The sequence below is a fragment of the Pan paniscus genome, chromosome 2 (genome assembly GCF_029289425.2).
Source record: "Pan paniscus chromosome 2, NHGRI_mPanPan1-v2.0_pri, whole genome shotgun sequence".
Taxonomy (NCBI): domain Eukaryota; kingdom Metazoa; phylum Chordata; class Mammalia; order Primates; family Hominidae; genus Pan; species Pan paniscus.
The window spans coordinates 15147101-15167110 of record NC_085926.1 but is presented as its reverse complement, the minus strand read 5'-3'; the positions used below and the strand labels follow the sequence as shown (position 1 = coordinate 15167110).

The 20010-nt window shown below is 40.8% G+C and overlaps 1 protein-coding gene across 1 annotated transcript in view; it reads left to right on the top strand.

Annotated features, from left to right (window-relative positions):
* The first annotated feature begins 1403 nt into the window (after nt 1–1403).
* LOC100980925 (collagen alpha-4(VI) chain-like) overlaps nt 1404–20010 on the top strand; it is a 39392-nt gene continuing 20785 nt past the window's right edge. The window contains 7 exon segments of the mRNA XM_055109456.1: nt 1404–1476; nt 4174–4776; nt 7004–7591; nt 8293–8898; nt 11777–12406; nt 16800–17345; nt 17911–18465. Coding sequence (XP_054965431.1) covers nt 1404–1476; nt 4174–4776; nt 7004–7591; nt 8293–8898; nt 11777–12406; nt 16800–17345; nt 17911–18465 — 3601 coding nt within the window.

Genomic DNA, 20010 nt, shown 5'->3' with positions numbered 1-20010 from the left:
AGTCAAGACTTCTCCCAGTATTTTCTGTTGGTGTAAATAATAAATTAAATAAAATAAATATGGTTATCTCAAATTTTTGAATCCCTCTTAAGGAGTAAGTTGAGCATGAACAGTCAAGATGTGTTTTTAGGGAGTGGGGGGGGGAGGGTTGCACTTAACACTTTCTGGAAAGAGAAACGCAGCTGTTGGGTGTCTGCTATTCCTGGGTGTTGTGATGATCACTTCCACACAATATTCTATTTAAAGAACCCAAGACTAGGAAGTGATTTAGACATGCTAGAGATTCTTGCTTAAACTCTTTGGTTTGTTTAAGAATGTGCTTTAACTATTCACAATGGCAAAGACATGGAAGAATTCTTTTGAACTTTTACATATTGGGGCTCCAAGAAGGTTTATTTTATTTAACAAACACCTAAAGAGTGCTTTCTGTGTGCCAGGAATGGGTAAAGTGTTTTATAATAATGAACTCAATCCTGATAACACTATAAGGTAGGTGCTATTATTGCCCCTATTTTACAAATGGGGAAACCAAGGCAGAAAAAGTGAAGCAATTTGCCTAAGATCCACTATTAGATAGTGGATCGAAGACTCAAGCCCAGGCAGTCTATCTCCAAGAGTCCTTGCTTTTTAACCACATACATTCTGCTGAAGGCAGCTGTGAGATTGGCTGGCCAAGAATATAAAGATGAGGTATTCCCTGTTCCACTTGGAACCTCTCATTCAATGGGATTATTATGTTCTTATTTTTAAACAAATGGACTTTCTTAGAGTAAAAAAAATAGAAATGGAATTGAGAGTAGACAATTTCCATGGACCCCTTTGGAAATGGATCTAAGCTTTGGGGCGGGAGGTCTGATGTTCTGCTTTTTTTTTTTTTTTTTTTTTTTAAGAATGTATGAGGTATTTTCAGACTAGGCTTATTTGACCAGGCAGATGTGCTCCTGAGATACTTGAATATTTTAGCATACCACAACTGTTTATCAGGTTATTCCACTCTTGCATAAATATACAAACAAAATCATTCAGAAATGTTTATGACCCACCAAATGAATGCAGTGTGTGAAATGGAAGTTCTATGCCATGTCCTGTATGCTTTCTCCTTTTATAGCCAACTGGACAACTTTAAATAGTGAAGTCTGAGGTGTACACTCTGGGTGTTTACAAAATTCTTCCCGAGTTGGATCAGCAAGACCATTTTCCTTGCACAATTGAAACAATGTGGGAACATTTCCCTCTTTATTTTGATAAAGCCTATGTTGATGTGGGGAAAGACATCCTTATGCTTTAAAAAAATCAACTTCATGAGGCATAATTTATAGTCAATGTGTTGGACACATTTTAAGTGCATGAAGGCACATTTTTTAATTACAAGGTTTCTTCTTTTCTCTAGGTCCACATCTAGAATGGAGACTTGGAAGATATTTTGGGGGATCATCCTCCTTGAAGCTGGTTTTGGCTTCAAGTCACAGAGGATTGGTAATACCTGGGTTTCTTTAAGCTGAAAACCATCTAGTGGTAGTGACCATCTTAAAAGGAAATATTACTGAAGCTTCAGAATTAATAAGAGGCAATCGATTCATTGAAGGAGAATTTAGTCAGAATCTGGAAGTTTATAGTGAATGGTGGGCACTTGTTTTTTCAGTACTTAACCCCAAATGACAAAAAAATAGATATTAAAAACTTCCATACTCTGAAATGTATTACCAGGTTCTCAGACGCTTTTGTAAACAGGAGTCTGTTCTGCATTCTGCCTTTTCTCTTCGGCAGAGCTGTTCTGAGGAGTAATTATCATCACAAGACGGATTGCTTCACTGAGTGCTAGTGACACATCTGCAATTTTCTGCAGTTATTTTAATAGATTGTTGGGACTTTCCAAGATGAAAGTCTCATCAGAAGAAGATTATTTGAGTAGCCTAAAGTGCCAGTGAGACAATATTGAGGTTTAAATATTCAAATATAATTACACAGGCTGTTATTTGTTGGGGGGAAAAAAAACCATGAAGCTCTCTCAGTTTCCCTTTTGGCTCTGACTCCCTTCACTTGTGAACAGAAGCTGTGACAGTCTTTTCATGTTTCAAACACCTTCTAAAACATTCAAAGAACTAGTGGAGGGGTTAAGAAAGTGACAGTCTATGAAAATGTAATACATCTCTCAAGTTGCATATGATAGAACTGAAACTTACTTGCCTCGAAAATATTCTACAGCTGTGTGGTTTCCTCTGATTTGAAAGATCAGGGAAACACTTCGTGGTTTGCATTTGATCACCCCTGAAAGAGATGTTAAGGCGACAAGCCAGTCAGCCATCCCTGGAACAGTCATTGAATTCTCCCAGTAAGACTGCACTTTGGAGGGTTGAAGGGAAATAAAGCTTAAAGGACCTGGAGTTCATTTATTGTCTGCCTTTTCCATGATCAGATTCCACTTGGCTTTATGACCAATGTTATGCAAACTTCTGAGAGGTGGGACCCAGGACTCCAGAAGTGACAAGTGGATTAAGTGTCCCTGGATTATACCAACCTCCCCAAGCCCTCTCTGTCTAGACTCTCACTTGGTCTTTGCCTTTCTGTAATATGGATTTCTAATTTAATCTTCATGGCAGTTCAGGGTATGGACTAGATATCAGGAGACCTGGGTCCTAATTCTGGCTCTTTGAATGGATTTACATGAGTTACTTTGCCTTTCCAGGTCTTATTTTCCTTCTCTTTGAGATAGCTGAATTGGACTCCTTATTTTATACTTGTACTGTCCAATACAGAGGCCACCAGCTGCATGTGACTCTCTGAATTATAATAAATCAAAATTCAGTAAAATATGAAGTTCAGTTTCTGTTATACTAGCTACATTTCATGTGCTCAGTTGCCACATGTCTAGCAGCTACAGTCTCATATAATTATTTCTAGCACTAAAATTTTAATTCCATTATTTGTTTTCATTAATGTTCAAGATTTCCATCCTTATAAGTGCTGTCTCTTTCCTTTCTCTCTTTTCCTCTATTCTTTCCTTCCTCAATATTTTTGGGTATCTGCTCTATGCTAGATGCTCATGTGGTGAACAAACAAAATACATGGTTATCTGTTCTCATGGAGCTCACAGTCTAGTTGGGGAAATTGCCATTAATTAAATAAGCACAATCATGAATGTTACATTACAAACAAAGATAAAAGAACATGATCCTATGAGAATTTACCAAAATTTGCTCCAGTCCTGCAGCCACTTGGTGTCTGATCTCTTCCATGCTGGAGGCCAAGATGGGCCCAGATGGGGTACCAATGGGCCTGGCCACTGTTGAGATGGTGGTTTCCAGGCTTGTAGCTGGGGCTGGGGAGAAGTAGCTGCATAGTGCAGCTTGAGCTCAGGGAGCCAAAAGACAAATGTGAACCACACATATAGGAATGGCAACGATCAAACTAAAAGGGGCTGGTGGTGGCCAGGGAGTACAGAAGTCAAAGCTGGAAAGCTGATGTCTTAGGTCAGGTTCCCTGGAAGCAGAGTTTGGGACAGGGATTTGAGTGCATTATTTTCAGAAAGTACTCTTTAGGAAAAAAATCTGTAAGGGAGTAACAGAAGTGGGTTAGAGTAGGGGATGAAGACAATAGGTAAAGTCAAGCCTTGGCCGGAGTCATGAGAGGTGGTGATGGAGTCTAAATAACACTGCAGGGTTGTTTCACTGAAGGCAAGTGGGCCAGGCATTTGTATCTCCATGTTGATTAGACATTGGCCACCCAGGGTGGTGGTAGTGGTGTAACTTCCCAGGCGTCTCCAATTGAGGCCACTCCCTTCAGCCAAGGTTAGGACTCTGGAGAAAGTCACAGGTAACACTTAAAGCAGCTGGGGGATAGGTGTGCCAACCAGTAAAGGCGATCTAGATGGGTACCAACAGAATCCACTACTGGTAGAAAACTGGGTTCTTTAATTTAGGTCAAGGGATGAATGGAAAGCAGGGTGGGTGATCTAACTGAAGGGCCAAATGTCTATTAGAATGGAACAGAGAGTGGTAGGTGAGCAGGGGAAGATGGTAGCCATGGGAATGCAAGGGAAGATGATGGTGTGTCTAGGCTGCATGCTGTGCAGGCAGATCTGTGGGGAGTAAAGGCTCTGAGTCTGGAGAGATGGGATTCCAGCCAGTAACTGTCATTTGTTATGTTTTATCTGAAAGTGACTCTCTTTCCTAGTCTGCAGGGAAGCCTCTCTGGGAGATGTTGTGTTTCTGGTGGACACCAACATCAACCCCCAACATGCACGCAGTGTGCGGAACTTCTTGTACATTCTGGTAAACAGCTTCAACATCAGCAGTGAGACCATCCATGTGGGTCTGGCCAAGTATAGCGATGTGCCCCATTCGGAGTTCTTGCTTTCCACCTACCACCACAAAGGTGATGTGTTGAGACACATTCGGCAGTTTCAATTTAAGCCTGGGGGCAAGAAGATGGGCCTGGCCCTGAAGTTCATTCTAGACCACCACTTCCAGGAAGCATCAGGGAGCCGGGCAAGCCAAGGGGTACCTCAGATCGCCGTGGTGATCAGCAGTGGGCCAGTTGAGGACCATGTCCATGGACCTGTGGAGGCATTGAGGAGGGCAGGCATCCTGCTTTATGCTATTGGCGTCAGAGATGCAGTTTGGGCAGAGCTCAGGGAAATTGCCAGTAGTCCTCAGGAGAATTTTACCTCCTTTGTTCCTAACTTCTCTGGTCTGAGCAATCTCGCCCAGAAGCTGCAGCAGGAACTCTGTGATATGTTGGCAAAGGCAGCTCCACATGTTGACCACGTCTCTCCGGGTACAAAGGCTTTTTCTTCTTAATTTCTGATGTGGAAGTCATGAAACTCAAAGCTTGATCTCTTATTCATCCCTCTGCCCATCCTTCTTATTTTTCATATGTGTGCATGTTTTAATTTTAAAATTAAAATTTCATGAAGCCAACCCTATGCTCCTCTTCAATCACTGACCAAAGCCTCATCAGCTCTTTTTATAAATCCTGTGGGCCTTATACTGGTTCTATATACTGATATAGTATAAGTCCATTTTTGAATGAAGATTTATTTGTTTCTAGAATGACATTATTATTCCTAGGTTAACTTACCCATGTTGCCTGGATGAAGGATGGGAAGGGAGAGGGGCAGTAGTTCCCCTAGGATGTTTGCTAATTTAACTGCAAGCCTGTTGGTTTAATATACTGGTTAAGATTATTAATTTAGGGAAAATAAAGTTCTGTGTTCAAATCTTACAAAGTAGAGAAAGGGTAATCTTAGACAAGTTACTTTACCTCTCTGAATCTAAATTTACTTCCTAGGATGATAGTACCTGCCTCAGAGAGTTGTTAAAAACATTAAACAAAATTGTGCAAGTAAAGTGCTTGGCACTATACCTGGCCAACCAGAGGTACTCATAAACATTACCTGTTATTACTTGTCATAACCTGTGATGATGATATGCCTGTCATCAACTTTGTGCTTCTATTGGTGATAGGGCATAAAATGGTGAAAATTCTTTATAAATTAATTACTAACCTCCATAATAAAGCATACAACTTTGAGTAGAGAAAGAGAAGAATGCTTGTGGGCTCCATCAAAACCCACAAGAGGACAGACTCTTCATGATTTATTCATTATTTTGGTATTTCTGTATAGGGTATTTTAATTGGAAGAAGTGCTAAAACTTTTGACCCATTGATGCAGCAGGTGTGTGGTGGTAGTATTGCATTTGTATGGGCAAATAAATATTATATATCTTCCTTTTGTACAGCACTTCAAGGTTTACAAAGAAATTTTATATTCATAGTAATAATAGCTACTATTTGCCTGGCGTTGTATAGTTTTCAAAACTTATTTATATTGCTCATCTGACTGATCATCTCAACTTTGTTAGATACATAGGGTAATTAGTATTATTGTTTGCATTTTTCAGATAAGAAAACTGAAGCCAAAGTTACCACAAGTGGATTGCAGAACTAGGGACTTGATCCCAGATCTTTTAGAGCAGAGCCATTCCACTAGAGCAGGGCTGTTAGGTTGTATTCCTGGGGAGCAGGGCCTGAAACAAGAATTTGGATACACATGATTTGCTAAGGAAGAGCTCCCGGGGGAATGGTCAGTAAGGATGTGGGGTATTCAGGACAGAGAAGTAGAGAAAAGTAAGGAAGGGTGTGATTTCAGGCAAAAATTCTATAAAGGGTTTTAGCCTGATCCTGCAGGGGAGTTTGGTGTACATTATGCCTCAAAGTTGTCTTGACCCTGAATCTGGGTCAAGCAAGGATCTGGGCTTTTAAATATTGTGAGAAAAGTAGCTTTACTAGCTGGAGGGTAGTTTTCCAAAGAGCAGTGCATAGAATGGTAAAAAAGAAATCCAAAAGGACTGAGCAGAGCATGACATTGTCTGCTGCAGTAGATTATCTTATTTTATCCTCAAAACAACCTTGGGAGAGTATGAGGGTTGGTGTAAAGATTTCAGTGCTGCAGTGAGGAAAATTAAATCTCAAAGAGGTGAGTGTTAAATAGGTCACAGAGCTATTAAATGATAGAGCTGCAATAAGATGTGTCAAGGAACATAGGATATATTCCAGCTTTCTGACCAGCTGGTGCCAGCACACTCCTAGATATGAGGTTTCTTTGTCAAAAGATAGGAGGCTGATGGCTTTTTCTGACTGGAAAGAATACATTCCCTTTCTCAGCATGTTGCTTAATTTACAGAGTGCTTTTCTTCTTAATAAAATTTAAGGGATTATCTAAGTGGATTTCAAGGTTGGAAGTATCGGTAGAGCAGGTCTGAAATCTCAGAAGGTGATGGAGCAGAGAGAAGGAAAGGTACAGGGGGATGTTAATGTTATTGCTCTGAGCACATTGTCATTTGGGGTGAGGGTAGCGTCTGAGGACCACTAAGTATAGGCTGCCTGCCATTATTCTTCTTTTCTGCGTTGGTTCCAAGCAGCTTGAACCATTTGTTCAATGGTTCAAAGCATTTTGAGTGAAGATCCAGTAATCCAATCCCTTTTGCCGTCTCTCTTATAGCTTGCAGAGAAGCAGCCCTGGCAGACATTGTGTTTCTAGTAGACAGTTCAACTAGCATTGGACCCCAAAACTTCCAGAAAGTCAAGAACTTCCTTTACTCCGTCATCTTGGGGCTTGACATCAGCAGTGACCGTGTCCGAGTGGGACTTGCCCAGTATAATGACAACATCTACCCAGCCTTCCAGCTGAACCAGCACCCTCTGAAGAGCATGATCTTGGAGCAGATCCAGAATCTGCCATACCGCACAGGAGGCACAAACACAGGGAGCGCCCTGGAGTTTATCAGGACCAACTATTTGACTGAGGAGTCTGGCAGTCGGGCCAAGGACAGAGTTCCTCAGATAGTTATCCTGGTGACTGACAGGGAGTCAAATGATGAGGTCCAGGAGGTGGCTGACCGGTTGAAAGAAGATGGAGTTGTTGTGTATGTGGTAGGGGTCAATGTCCAGGATGTCCAAGAGTTGCAAAAAATAGCCAGTGAGCCATTTGGGAAGTTTCTCTTCAACACCGAAAACTTCAATATCCTGCAGGATTTTTCAGGAAGTATTCTTCAGACTCTGTGCTCAGCAGTGGAGGGTAAGATAAAAGGTAAGAAGCTGTGTTAGAACCCAAGATTCCAACCATGGCAGCTGACTAAAATATAACCCAGAATATGCTGGGTGTATGGGAGGGAAAGGAGTGCCCAGCATCACTGGAGAACCTGGGGAGGCTTCCTAGGGGAAGGGATTGAAGGCTGGATGGAGTTCTTGTGGGTAGAAAGGAACATCTTGCCATGTTGTTCAAAGGAAACAGCATGGGTTTTGAAAGCCAGAAGACCTGTTTTTTGATCCTGTCTTTGCCACTTTCTAGTTGTGTGAGCAAGGACAAGTGGCTTCACTTTTTCACTTCAATTTTCTCATCTGCACAAAGAAAATAATACTTGTCTAGAAGAAAGGTTTATGAGGATTAAATCAGATAAAATGTATAAAAAGCTCTAGCATAAAATGTATCCTCAGTTAACTTCCCTTGCCTCCTCTATTTTTTGAACAAGAGTAATTGAAAGGTAGGTTAGTATAATAAAACAGACAGCAAGGCAGCAGGCTATAAGAGAGGAAAAGCCTTGTGATAGAGTCCCACATAGAGGAAGGGAAGTACAATATACAGAGAGTTGTATAAAGATAGTACTTCTACCTCTCACATTGGGCACACAAAACCATCCTTATATTCAATTTTCATGAGAGTTTGATTTGATTTACTTTCTCCTTTTGTCTTTTTCTGGCCCCCTGGTCTCCCTTTCCCTTTACTTCCAGAATTCATCAAAGCCTATGCAGACGTGGTCTTTCTTGCTGACACATCACAGGACACATCACGGGCCAGTTTCCAGAGGATGCAGAATATCCTCTCCAGAGTGGTTGGCATGCTGGAGGTTGGCAGGGACAAGTACCAAATTGGGCTGGCTCAGTATGGTGACCAAGGTCACACTGAGTTTTTGCTCAATACCTACAAGACCCAGAATGAGATGATAGCTCACATTCATGAGCGTTTTGTGCCCCTGGGTCGTTCCAGGAGGACAGGCAAGGCACTGCCATACCTTCTTCAGACATTCTTCCAGGAGGAAGCAGGAAGCCGGTTTCTCCAGGGCATTCCCCAGTATGCAGTGGTCATTAATTCAGGCAAATCAGAGGATGAAGTCCAGGATGCTGCACAGAGACTAAGAGAGAAAGGTGTGAAAGTTATGTCTGTGGGTGTGCAGGACTTTGACAGGAGAGAACTGGAAGGGATGGGATCCCCAGACCTTGTCTATGATATGCAGACAGAAGATGAAGTCAGACACATAGTAGAAGATATGAATGTGGTGATCCAAGGGACTGGACAGCAGGAACACAGGATTACAGCCAACGAGGAGGCTGTAGGAGGTGAAGTTTGGTCCTAGAATATGTGAGCCACTGGGAGATCTCAGTGTAAGAGGAAAGTCTGGGGAAAGAGCAGAGAAGGTGGGTATTCTGGATTCCTCAGTACTGGGGCACTAGCACTAGCAGACAGGGAAGAGTAGGAAGCATGGGATGCCTCAGGCACAACCTTGTTTTAGTTAACTATGGTCACAATGATGCTGAATAACAAACTGGGTGAAAAGTCAGTGGCTGAAAAGAATCACTTATTCTCACAGATCTGTTGAGGAACAGCTGATCTTGGCTGGGCCCAAACAAACAGCTTTGCTGATATTGTCTGGGCCTCTTCACAGATTTGGGATTTGTCTGGGTGTTGGTTGATCTAGGTTTGGCTCTGCTCCACATATCTCTCATCTTATTCCTGGGATCATCAGGCTAGTCTGGGCATATTCTTCTCCCGGTAATTGCAGAGGTACCAGAGAGAAAACCAATTGCATAAGCGTTTCTCAAACCTCTGCTGCATCACCTGCTAACATTTCATTGGCTCAAGCAAGTCATATGGCTATGCTGAGATCAGTAGAGTAGAAAAGTATATCTTCCCATGGAAATAAGGAGTAAGGAGATAATATTTCTGAGTAAGAATCTAAATTACCATATACCTTTTCCAGGCGAAGGAGCACTCAGGCTTCTCCCCATAGATTAGATAAAGTACTTCCTTATGTTGGCATCCAAGACACTCAAGGGAGACGCTAATGGCATTTTGGTTAGGACAATTCGTAGTGTAGAATTGTCCTGTGCATTGTCAGAGGTTTAATATCCCTAGTTTCTGCCAGTATCATCCCTGAATCATTATGGTAATCCAAAACATCCCCATACATTTCCAAAATGTCCTTTGTAGATAGGTACCACTCTTGGCTGAGAACCACTGAGCCTTATCTCCTGCTAAGTCTTTGTACACATTCTATTCACCGACCAAGCTGAACTACTCATAATTTGCTGTATGTGTATCATCCTTTCCAACCTCTGTCTCTGCTCTTGAATACACTATAATATCAGCTTGTGATGCCCACAGTCAAAATTTACCCTTCAGTTCTTAAGTTACCCTCTTGATGAAGCATCCTTTGAGCCCCACAACTAGAAGTGGCCAATTTTTCCTTTCTCAGAATTGTCACACCTCTGCCCAGACCTATCAACAATTAGAGCTTGGGGTCCTTGGAAATTTATGGGCAGAAAAAAGACAAACACATCTGTGACAAGAAGAGGAAAATCCAAACAGAGGTAATAAGGAACTAAGAAGCACCTTATGGAGATACTATATTAAGCAGAGATAGATAGTACAAAAGGAGGACATACTAGAGGGTGTGGGCTGGAAGGAATTGTGCTGGTCCCTCTATAACAGGTATTATTTTAATATATAGGAGAAAGGAGGAGGGTACTCTGGGCAAGGGGAAGAACCATATAAGGGGTCTACACTTCTGGTAAGGGTATGGAAATGGGGATGGTCTGGATGAATGTGGAAGACAGTTTAAAAATGGAGCCAATTTGGATCAGTGGAAGAGTATAGAAGTAGTGAGAGATGAGATTGGATTAGGTATGATAGACCCTGACTACAGGATCCCAAAGACACTAGAAGTAACTGGTGAGCAGCTTTTAAGCAAGAAGTATGACATGACCAAAGCAGTCTTTCAGGAAACCTTCAGAGGGCAGGTTGGGTTCCAAATGGCACCTCAGACTCAGAAAGACTTTAAGGCTGAGCTGTCATCTGGCCACATGGAGAGGATGTCTGGGCCCAGCCCAAGGGTGGCTTTGATAACGAGGAAAGGGAAGGAATCCTGAAGACAATTTGAAAGGAGAATAACAGCATTTGGTACAAGAAGGTGAAGGAAGGGAGCTGTCAAAGATGTCTGGAGTTTCTAGCGTTGGTGTTTTAGACTTGCTAAAATTGTGGACAACACCCTTTTTTAAAATCTAGGATTGAATTTTGATTCTTTATGAAAAAGGACCACAGGGGAAATTTCAGGACACCAGGAGACAAAAGAGAAAGTTAAAAGGTTATTCTATTGCCCCTAAACCTTGTTTCACAATATTCAGTTGTTTGCACAGTGGTTTCAAGCTTCTGCATGTATGGTTTTGGCTCTCTGCTAGGGAGATTTCCTTTTTCATGGATCAAAGCAGATATGGACCTTGAAACTATGTGGACACAGTGGGTTTCCCTGCAGTAGGCACTGTCTCAAATAGAGAGAGTGGTGTTTGCATTCTTCTTGGCAGTGAGTTTATGTTTTATTCCTTCTGAGGTAAGTCGAAGGGAAAGTTCTTCTGTAGCAAAATGAAACAGCCAGCTGGCCTAATATTTGGATAAAGATTTTTCATAGAAACATGCAACATTTCAGGCTGCCTCTGTTAAAATGACATGATATTCATCAGAGAAGGGTTTAGAAATTAACAGCCACAGTTAATTTTCATCTTTTGGGAGGTTTCAGGCCTATAAATGAGAATTTGACCTAGAGTCTCTTGAAACTAGAAGAATGAAGAAAAATTAGTCAAGACTCAGATTCTTCTGATGGACTTAGATAAATTGAAAAGCAATCTTGAAGCACTTTACTGTCAATATTCATATATTTAAATATTTTGCAAGTGATGTGAATACTCTTCCACATGAGAATTTCTGAAATAGGTATGAACCCTGTGATGTTCTTTGACCATCATGCCAAATAAAGGCTTCTTTTAAATTATAAAATGTAGAAATATAAGTTCATATGATATATATTATTATAATTGTAATAATAAATATATTATGTAACATATAAAATACATCATAATACAGCTTTTATATATTAATGTTGTCTTTATGTTATATTAATGCTGTTATGCTAAAGCCGTTCTTTCTGATTTTGTCTGTTTGCAGCGTGCGCAACTGCTGTCCCGGCTGACTTAATATTCCTCATTGAGGAATTTAGCAGGGTTAGGCAACCCAATTTCCAACAAGTTGTCAATTTCCTAAAGACCATTGTCAGTTCTCTAAGCATTCGTCCTGATACTGTGAGATTTGGCTTGGTCTTCTACAGTGAGGAACCACGACTTGAATTTTCACTGGATGCATTTCAGAATCCAGCCAAAATCTTGGAGCATTTGGACAAATTAACCTACCGGGAAAGAAAAGGAAGGACGAAGACTGGTGCTGCGTTAGATTTCCTGAGGAACGAGGTTTTCATTCAGGAGAAGGGTAGCCGGTCCAACCACGGTGTGCAGCAGATAGCTGTAGTCATCACAGAAGGCTTCTCCCAAGACAGAGTATCTAGACCCGCTTCTCGCCTCCGAAGGGCAGGCGTCACCATCTATGCAGTGGGCACCCACAATGTCTCAGAGAGTAAGGACCTGGAGAAGATAGCATCATATCCTCCTTGGAAGTATTCAGTCCCCCTGGAATCCTTTTTGCAGCTCTTCGTAGTAGGAAGCAAGCTTACACACCAGCTCTGCTCTGAGATGGTGGACAGTAAAGTTTCCATTAGTGGGACGAGCTATCCCCTACAAGAAGGTAGGAGGGTCTTTTCCAAATTTGATGTTTTTAAACAAAAAACTTTTCTTAGTTTTTTTAGTTGCTCACCCATCTCGTCTATCCTCCAACAAAGAAAAGATTTTGAAGTCAATTCATTAAAAAACCAGAAACGGAAACTTTATCTTGATGCCAAACAATGCAGGAGAATATGAAGTAAAAAGGCAACATTTCTAGCACCTCCCATCTTATCCTTCATCCCTTTTAAAAATTATGTAAAGTTTGATCTTGCACTGTCACTCAGACTGGAGTGCAGTGGCACAATCATAGCTCACTGTAACCTTGAACTCCTTGGGTTAAGTGATCCTCCAGCCTCACCCTCCTAAGTAGCTGAGACTACAGGCATGCACTCCCATGCCCAGCTAATTTTATAATCTTTTTTGCAGAGACAGGGTCTCATTATGTTGCCCAGGCAGGTCTCGAATTTCTGGCCTGAAGTGATCCTTGATCTTGGCCTCCCAAAGCTCTGGGATTACAGGTGTGAGCCACCATGCCTGGCCCCCTTCTGTTTTAACAGTTTGATGAAGAGTTGTGTATATTTACAGTAGAAGCCCTAAGGAACTGAGTGTGGACTGATCAAATCTTAAGTCACTGAAGCAGGCAACTACTTTAAAAAGGATACAAACACACTTGAATTTTTAAAATGTTATTTTCTTTTTTATTTTCTTCTCAGAAACTATTGTTTCTCACATACATGAAATTTAAAAAATTAACTTAATACATATAAATGAATGTTAATTTGCCAATCTTTTGGTATAGGGCCAAGGCTTCTTTGAGTATGAGCCCTGCTGATTGGATTTCATGTATTTTCTTTATAAACCATCCAATATTATGTTATCAATAATTTCCAGTTTCAGTTTCTTTAAAGGAGACTTTTGAAACAATTCAAAACAGAAACAGAAATAGCTATTGATTTTTATAATCTTAAAAATGCAATCTTTTGTAATGCTATCTAATACACTGGCAATTTTTAAAAAAATAACTCTTGAGTCTTTTTAAAGCAGTTAAGCTGGTTTTCATAGATGCAATAAATCTCTTTTACTCACACTCAAATCCTGCTGATTTGCACAATATTTGATTAATTATGTAATTATAACAACAAAACTGCCATAAACAAGCTGGGGACAAACCCGCCTTCATCTTGGTAAGCTTGTTCTGTCACTGGTTGAAGCGGAACTTCAGGCACTCATTGTTTTATGGGAGCATCACTCATGCTTTACAGAGGAAAGGGAGAACATTGATTTATCTGGGAGTCACTAAAGTGGAGGTTGGTCAGGAGAGTTCCTACTACATACACAGTTAAACAAAAAAACACACACACCAGAAAAAACATAGTGGTTAAGTGTATGCACTTTGGCATATGAATGCCCAAATTTTAAATCCTAGATTTGGCACTTACTGGCTGTTATGAAAATCTTTGTGTCTGTCTGTCTTCTAATCTATTTTTGTCTACCCATGCTAGTATTTCTTAGATTCAAATTAGAATCATAGATTTAAATTAGAATCATTGAAATGTACATAATTGAGGTAAAAATTCAAGGCTGTAATTACGTTTTCAAGGAAAAATCACTGAGCTTTTTTTCTTGTTAAACACTGTGATCTGGTAATTTCTTGATTACTTGTGCTGAGGTCTAGAAATCTGAAATATCTAAATAAATTTCTATCTTTCTCTTTGACCTATATTTTTAGTTCCTTTCTCAGTTCTAGGAATGAGAAACAAAATTGTTATAATGTGAATTTCATTTCCGTGTGCCTATCTGCCTATATTCTGTGGATGAGAAGGACAGAAGACGAGCACTACTAGTTCACAATATGAAGAGCTGAGAGTTGTTGTTGTTGTTGTTGTTTTTTGATACTGCAGAGAAGCTAAAAAGAAACTTGCAATCAGAAAAAGTAGCCCAAAGTCTAGATGGGTTGGGGAATTGGGTAGCCTAGAGGTAAATAGAAGCTATGATGATTTTACCAGAATTTTGTCTTGGATGATCACAATGATCATAATATCTACTATTTACTGGCCATTTGCCATGTGTCAGATACTCTGCTAAGCACTTTATGTGTATGATTGATGTGAATGCTCGGCAACCTCCAGACTGTAAGAAATATTCTCTTTCTCTTTTCCCCCAATCTGCTAAGACTGACAAGAATGTACAGTGCGGGCAATATTTAGGGTCCTCGGCTCCTCTTGACAATCCAAGGGCCCTGGATTATAGTGAAGCCTCCTTGGGCTGCTCCTATAGGGGCTAGCTGCAGAGATGCCCTTTCCTGCACAGTGGTCCTTTTCTCTGACGCTGGCAGCCATGTATGTGTCACCAGTGGATGCTGGAGTCCAGCAAAGTTTGGGTTTTTGCCTTATTTTTCCATAATTTCGCCCCTACTCTCCAGAATTCAGCAAACACTTACCATGGGGTAAATGACTCCTTTCTCTACCCGCTTTAAGCTACATTCCTTTCCAATGCATGCCCCTTTAGGATAGCATTGCCAGATGAAATATAGGACACCCAATTACATTTGAATTTCATTCATATAAACAACAAGGGTTTTTTAAGTATGCCGCACATATTGCATGGACCTAGGTCCTCCCACATGAAGACCTGAGCAGGGAGCCCAATTCCCACCTTAGACCACTTCCCTTTCAGCCGAGAAATGAAAAGGCTCTTCCTGGGGCCAAGGGAATCCAGAGATTAACAACTCAAGGCTGGGCTGCCCTTATTGAGAGGGAGTGGAGAAAATATATATGTATATTTTTTAGAGGAATCTGCTAGATGACAAAAATAATAAAACACCAGCTACTTTTAACTCTACATCTTTAATACTGAGCTCTGCTCTGTTTACATGATATTACTGTCTTCTCACAATAAGCTTACTGAGTAGGTGTCAACATCCTCATTTTATAGATCAGGAAACTGAGATGCAAGGGGGCCAAGCTTGCTAGTAACCGAGGAGACAGGATTAAATTTAGAGCCACTTGCCCTGGAGGCTGGGCTTTAACACAAGGTGACTGATTTAATTCAGACTTTTTTAAAAACAATTTCTTCTAAAAAAAAAAATGGGATACATGTACAGAACGTGCAGGTTTGTTACATAGGTATACGTGTGCCATGGTGGTTTGCTGCACCTATTGACCTGTCCTCTTAAGTTCCCTCCCCTCAACCCACCACCCCCCAACAGGCCCTGGTGTGTGCTGTTTCCCTCTCAGTGTCCATCTATTCTCAATGTTCAACTCCCACTTATGAATGAGAACATGCGGTGTTTGGTTTTCTGCTACTGTGTTAGTTTGCTGAGAATGATGGCTTCCAGCTTCATCCATGTCCCTGCAAAGGACATTATCTCATTCCTTTTTATGGCTGCATAGTATTCCACGGTATATATGTACCACATTTTCTTTATCCAGTCTATCATTGATGGGCATTTTGGTTGGTTCCATGTCATTGCTATTGTAAATAATACGGCAATAAACAGATATGTGCATGTGTCTTTATAGTAGAATAATTTACATTCCTTTGGGTATATACTCAGTAATGGGATTGCTGGGTCAAATGGCATTTCTGGTTCTAGATCCTTGAGGAATTGCCATACCGTCTTCCACAGTTATTGAACTTATTTACATTCCCACCAACAGTATAAAAGCGTTCCTATTTCTCCACAGCCTCACTAGCATCTGTTGTTTCCTAATTCAGGCTCATTTAATAGAGAATGTTTTAAATTAACTTGTCAAATTATTAAATTAAATTAAATTTTAGGATGTACACACTTTTGCCCATGTACTTAAAAAGCACAACTTGGATGGGAGGCAGGGATAATGGAATATGAAACAATTCATAGCTTCAAATGTGCTCTGATTTTACTTTCGTTTCCTTAACTTCCCCATTTGAGAAATGTCAAGTTACATTTCCTTTGTGTCTTAAGTGGGGTTGATCAGAAACAGACTCTGAGACAATGATTTGGATGCAAATTATTTATCTGGGTGGTGATGCCAGGGGATGCTTATAGGAGAGTGGAGATTTAAGAACCAATTCGGGATGAGGAGTAATCTACAGGTTACTGCTACAGGCAACTGGGGACTCCGGGAAACCATGCAGGACTTACCTTAGAGTGGTTCTATGCAATGAACAAGGGAGCTGGGGTCTTTATCCACCAACCTCTGCCAGTTATTGGGTGGTGGCTGCTTCTAGACTCACTCCCAGGCATTCTGGTCTTCCTAGTGTGCCAGCTGATCATGCTCTTGGCCAAAGAGTACCTGTAGGCAGAGTCACAGGTGCTGTCAAGGGAACAAAGAGTACTGAGGGAATATGGTTGGAGATTGGGATCAATCGCTCTGGTTCTTCACCATCTCAGACTCTGTTATGATGGGTTCTTGCTTCTTTTTATTGCCTAGGTTGTGTGCACATCGAAAAGGCAGATATTTACTTCCTTATTGATGGGTCTGGCAGCATCTATCCAGAAGATTTTCTTGAGATGAAGGTGTTCATGAATGAAGTGATAAAGATGTTCTAGATCGGGCCCAACAGAGTGCAGTTTGGAGTGATTCAGTACTCAGACAAAATTAAAAGTAAATTTATCCTCAGCCAGTATCCCAGTGTGGCAGAGCTGAAGGTAGCCATTGATAACATCCAGCAGGGGGAAGGTGGCACCAAAACTGGTGAGGCCTTGAACAACATGACTCAGGTTTTTGCAGACACCAGCCGAATCAATGTTGCTCGATATCTTATAGTCATCACTGATGGTAAATCTTCAGACTCGGTGGCTGAGGCTGCAGAGGGATTGAGGGCAAATGGAGTTAACATTTATGCCATTGGAATAAGAGAAGCTAACATTGATGAGCTTAAGGAAATAGCTAAAGACAAGATATTTTTTGTGTATGAGTTTGATTTACTGAAGGACATCCAAAAAGAAGTGGTACAGGACATCTGCTCCTCAGAGGGTAAGACTTTTTCTTTTTCAATCTCCTTTCCCACCTCTCCAAGAATATGTACCTGATTTATTTAAGTAAGCTTCATTCTTTTATGCATTTTTTCCCCAAGACTGGATCTTGCTGTGTTGTCCAGGCTGGTCTTGAACTCCTGGGCTCAAGCAATCCTCCTGCCTCAGCCTCCCAAAGTGCTAGGATTATAGGTGTGAGCCACCACACCTAGCCAGCTTCATTCTTTAATCATGGATTCACTGGTTGGCAGCTTAGTATTGGACACTCAAAGTGACCACAACCTAGAATGAAGCAAGATGCTCAAGTTTTATATATTTATCATACAGCTGTATCTTATTTTGAGACTACTCTGAATTGCAGAGCAACTCTGCTGGGTTGCAGAATATTTGGTTCATTGAATTCCTCTTCCACTCCCTTCTAAAATATTTTCATGTTGTACATATGCCATTCCAGACTGTCCCTGGGGACTTGTAATTAATTGGCTTCAGATTCTTTTTTTTGTTTTTTGGTTTTTTTTGGTTTCAGATTTCTAATGAATGTTCTGTTCTGTTTCCTTTTTCCCCAGCCTGTAAGAATAGTAAAGCTGACATTATCTTCCTGATAGATGGTTCAGAATCTATCTCCCCAAAAGACTTTGAAAAGATGAAAAGATTTGTGGAGAGCATGGTGAACCAATCTAATATTGGTACTGATGGAATTCAAATTGGCCTTTTGCAGTTCAGCTCAATCCCCCTGGAAGAATTCAGGCTCAACCAATACTCCTCAAAGGTGGACATTTACAGGGCCACCTTTGATGTTCAGCAGATGAGGGATGGCACCCGCACTGGGAAAGCTCTGAATTTCACTCTGCCTTTTTTTGACAGTTCAAAAGGAGGGAGACCCAGTGTTCAACAATATTTGATTGTGATCACCGATGGGGTGGCCCAAGATAATGTAATCATACCAGCCAAAGCCCTCAGGGACAAAAACATAATTATTTTTGCCATTGGGGTGGGAGAAGCCAAAAAATCGCAGCTTTTGGAGATCACTAATGATGAGGACAAAGTGTACCATGATGTAAATTTTGAGGCCCTGCAGAACCTGGAGAAGGAAATTCTTTCTAAGGTCTGTGATCCACAAGGTGAGTGACAGATAATTGTTATTTGATCCACAAGCTCATCATAGGTGTTAGAGATCCTATTGGTTCTCTTAATAAAGTAAAACTCTGATCCTTCTAACTAGGCAAGAAGGGGAGCAGGAGATCACCCTGTAGGGCCTGAACTCCTGACACTGTTGTTCACCCTCCCCTGGGGATTCTTTTAATCATTCCCATGGTTGTCATCACTTTGGCTTCTGAAGGCCTGAAGCTTCTTAGAACTCTGTCTCTAGGAAGTCCTCACAACTCCTCCTTTAATTCCTTATAGCATAGGCAAAACCAGATTGGAATGTGTAAACACAACGTGCTGAAGGTTTGGCCATGTCAAGAGGGAAATAGAAGCAGAGAATAATGTCAGTTAGACAGTCTCTCTCATGAAATAGAATACAGTGTCTTCTCTATGAGGCTCTGTACAGGGGTCTGCCTACTTTGTTGCCAATCTTCTTCCATATGGCCAAGGTCATCCTTAATCCCATTCCGTCTCCTCAAGTTTTTATCCAAAGCTGCAAGGCGCAAAGACAGGGGTTGTTCCTTTTGACAGTTGGGGTCCGCTTTTCTTCCCCAAGACTTGCCTTTCAGTGGGTGATTGAAGGGCTCCCAAACTTAAGCATACGTTTGAATCATCTAGGGATCTTGTTAAAATGCAGATTCTGAATTCAGCAGATCAGCATTCTGGATTTCTAACAAGCTCCCAGGTGACGCAGATTTTGCAGGCCTCATGATACATTGAGTAGTAGGATAGGATAGGAAAGGATAGGATAGGATAGGATAGGATCGGATCGTATAGTATAGTGTAGTGTGGTATAGTATAGTACAGTACAATGAAGCACAATAAAGCATAGTATAGTGAAATACAATATGTATGGTATGGTATAGTACAGGATAGCACAGAATGTGATAGAATGGTATAACTTCGAGCATAGCAAGGAATTATGTCAAAGGATATATAATGGAACCCATAAAACTCAAAATTCCTTCAAGTGATCATGTGGATACAGGAAATCATTTTGTTATTATGTCCCTAAATAGATGTGCATTTAATTGGATCTAGAAGGTTTTTTTTTTTTTTTTTGGTAGTTTTAGGCTGAAAAGAAAAGGCTACTCACCTCTATGTTCTTACTTAACTGTGTGCCTCTTGATGAGGTCCTGCCACCTTCAGCCTTCTGCTGGGAGGCAGAATATGGGCTCTTGACATTTATAGAGCACTTTCTCATCCTTTATTTTACTTGATTTCTCACAAGTCTGAAATAACAAGCAGTATTTTAAGAAAAATCCTCTTATCAGGTAGGATGTTTTTGCCTACAAGTAATAGAAAACTCAAGTAAGAAGGACATATTTTATTCCATCTAACTGGCATTCTAAAGGCAGGGCAGGCTCCAGGTGGGGCACAATCAAGACTCTTACTTGTTTTTTTCCATTATGTATGTAGCACTATTTTTTTTCCTTTTTTTAAAACTCAAGGTTGAATGCAAAGCACTATTTCTAATGTGTTAGATGGTATACATTCATCTAACATTCACATCAAACCCA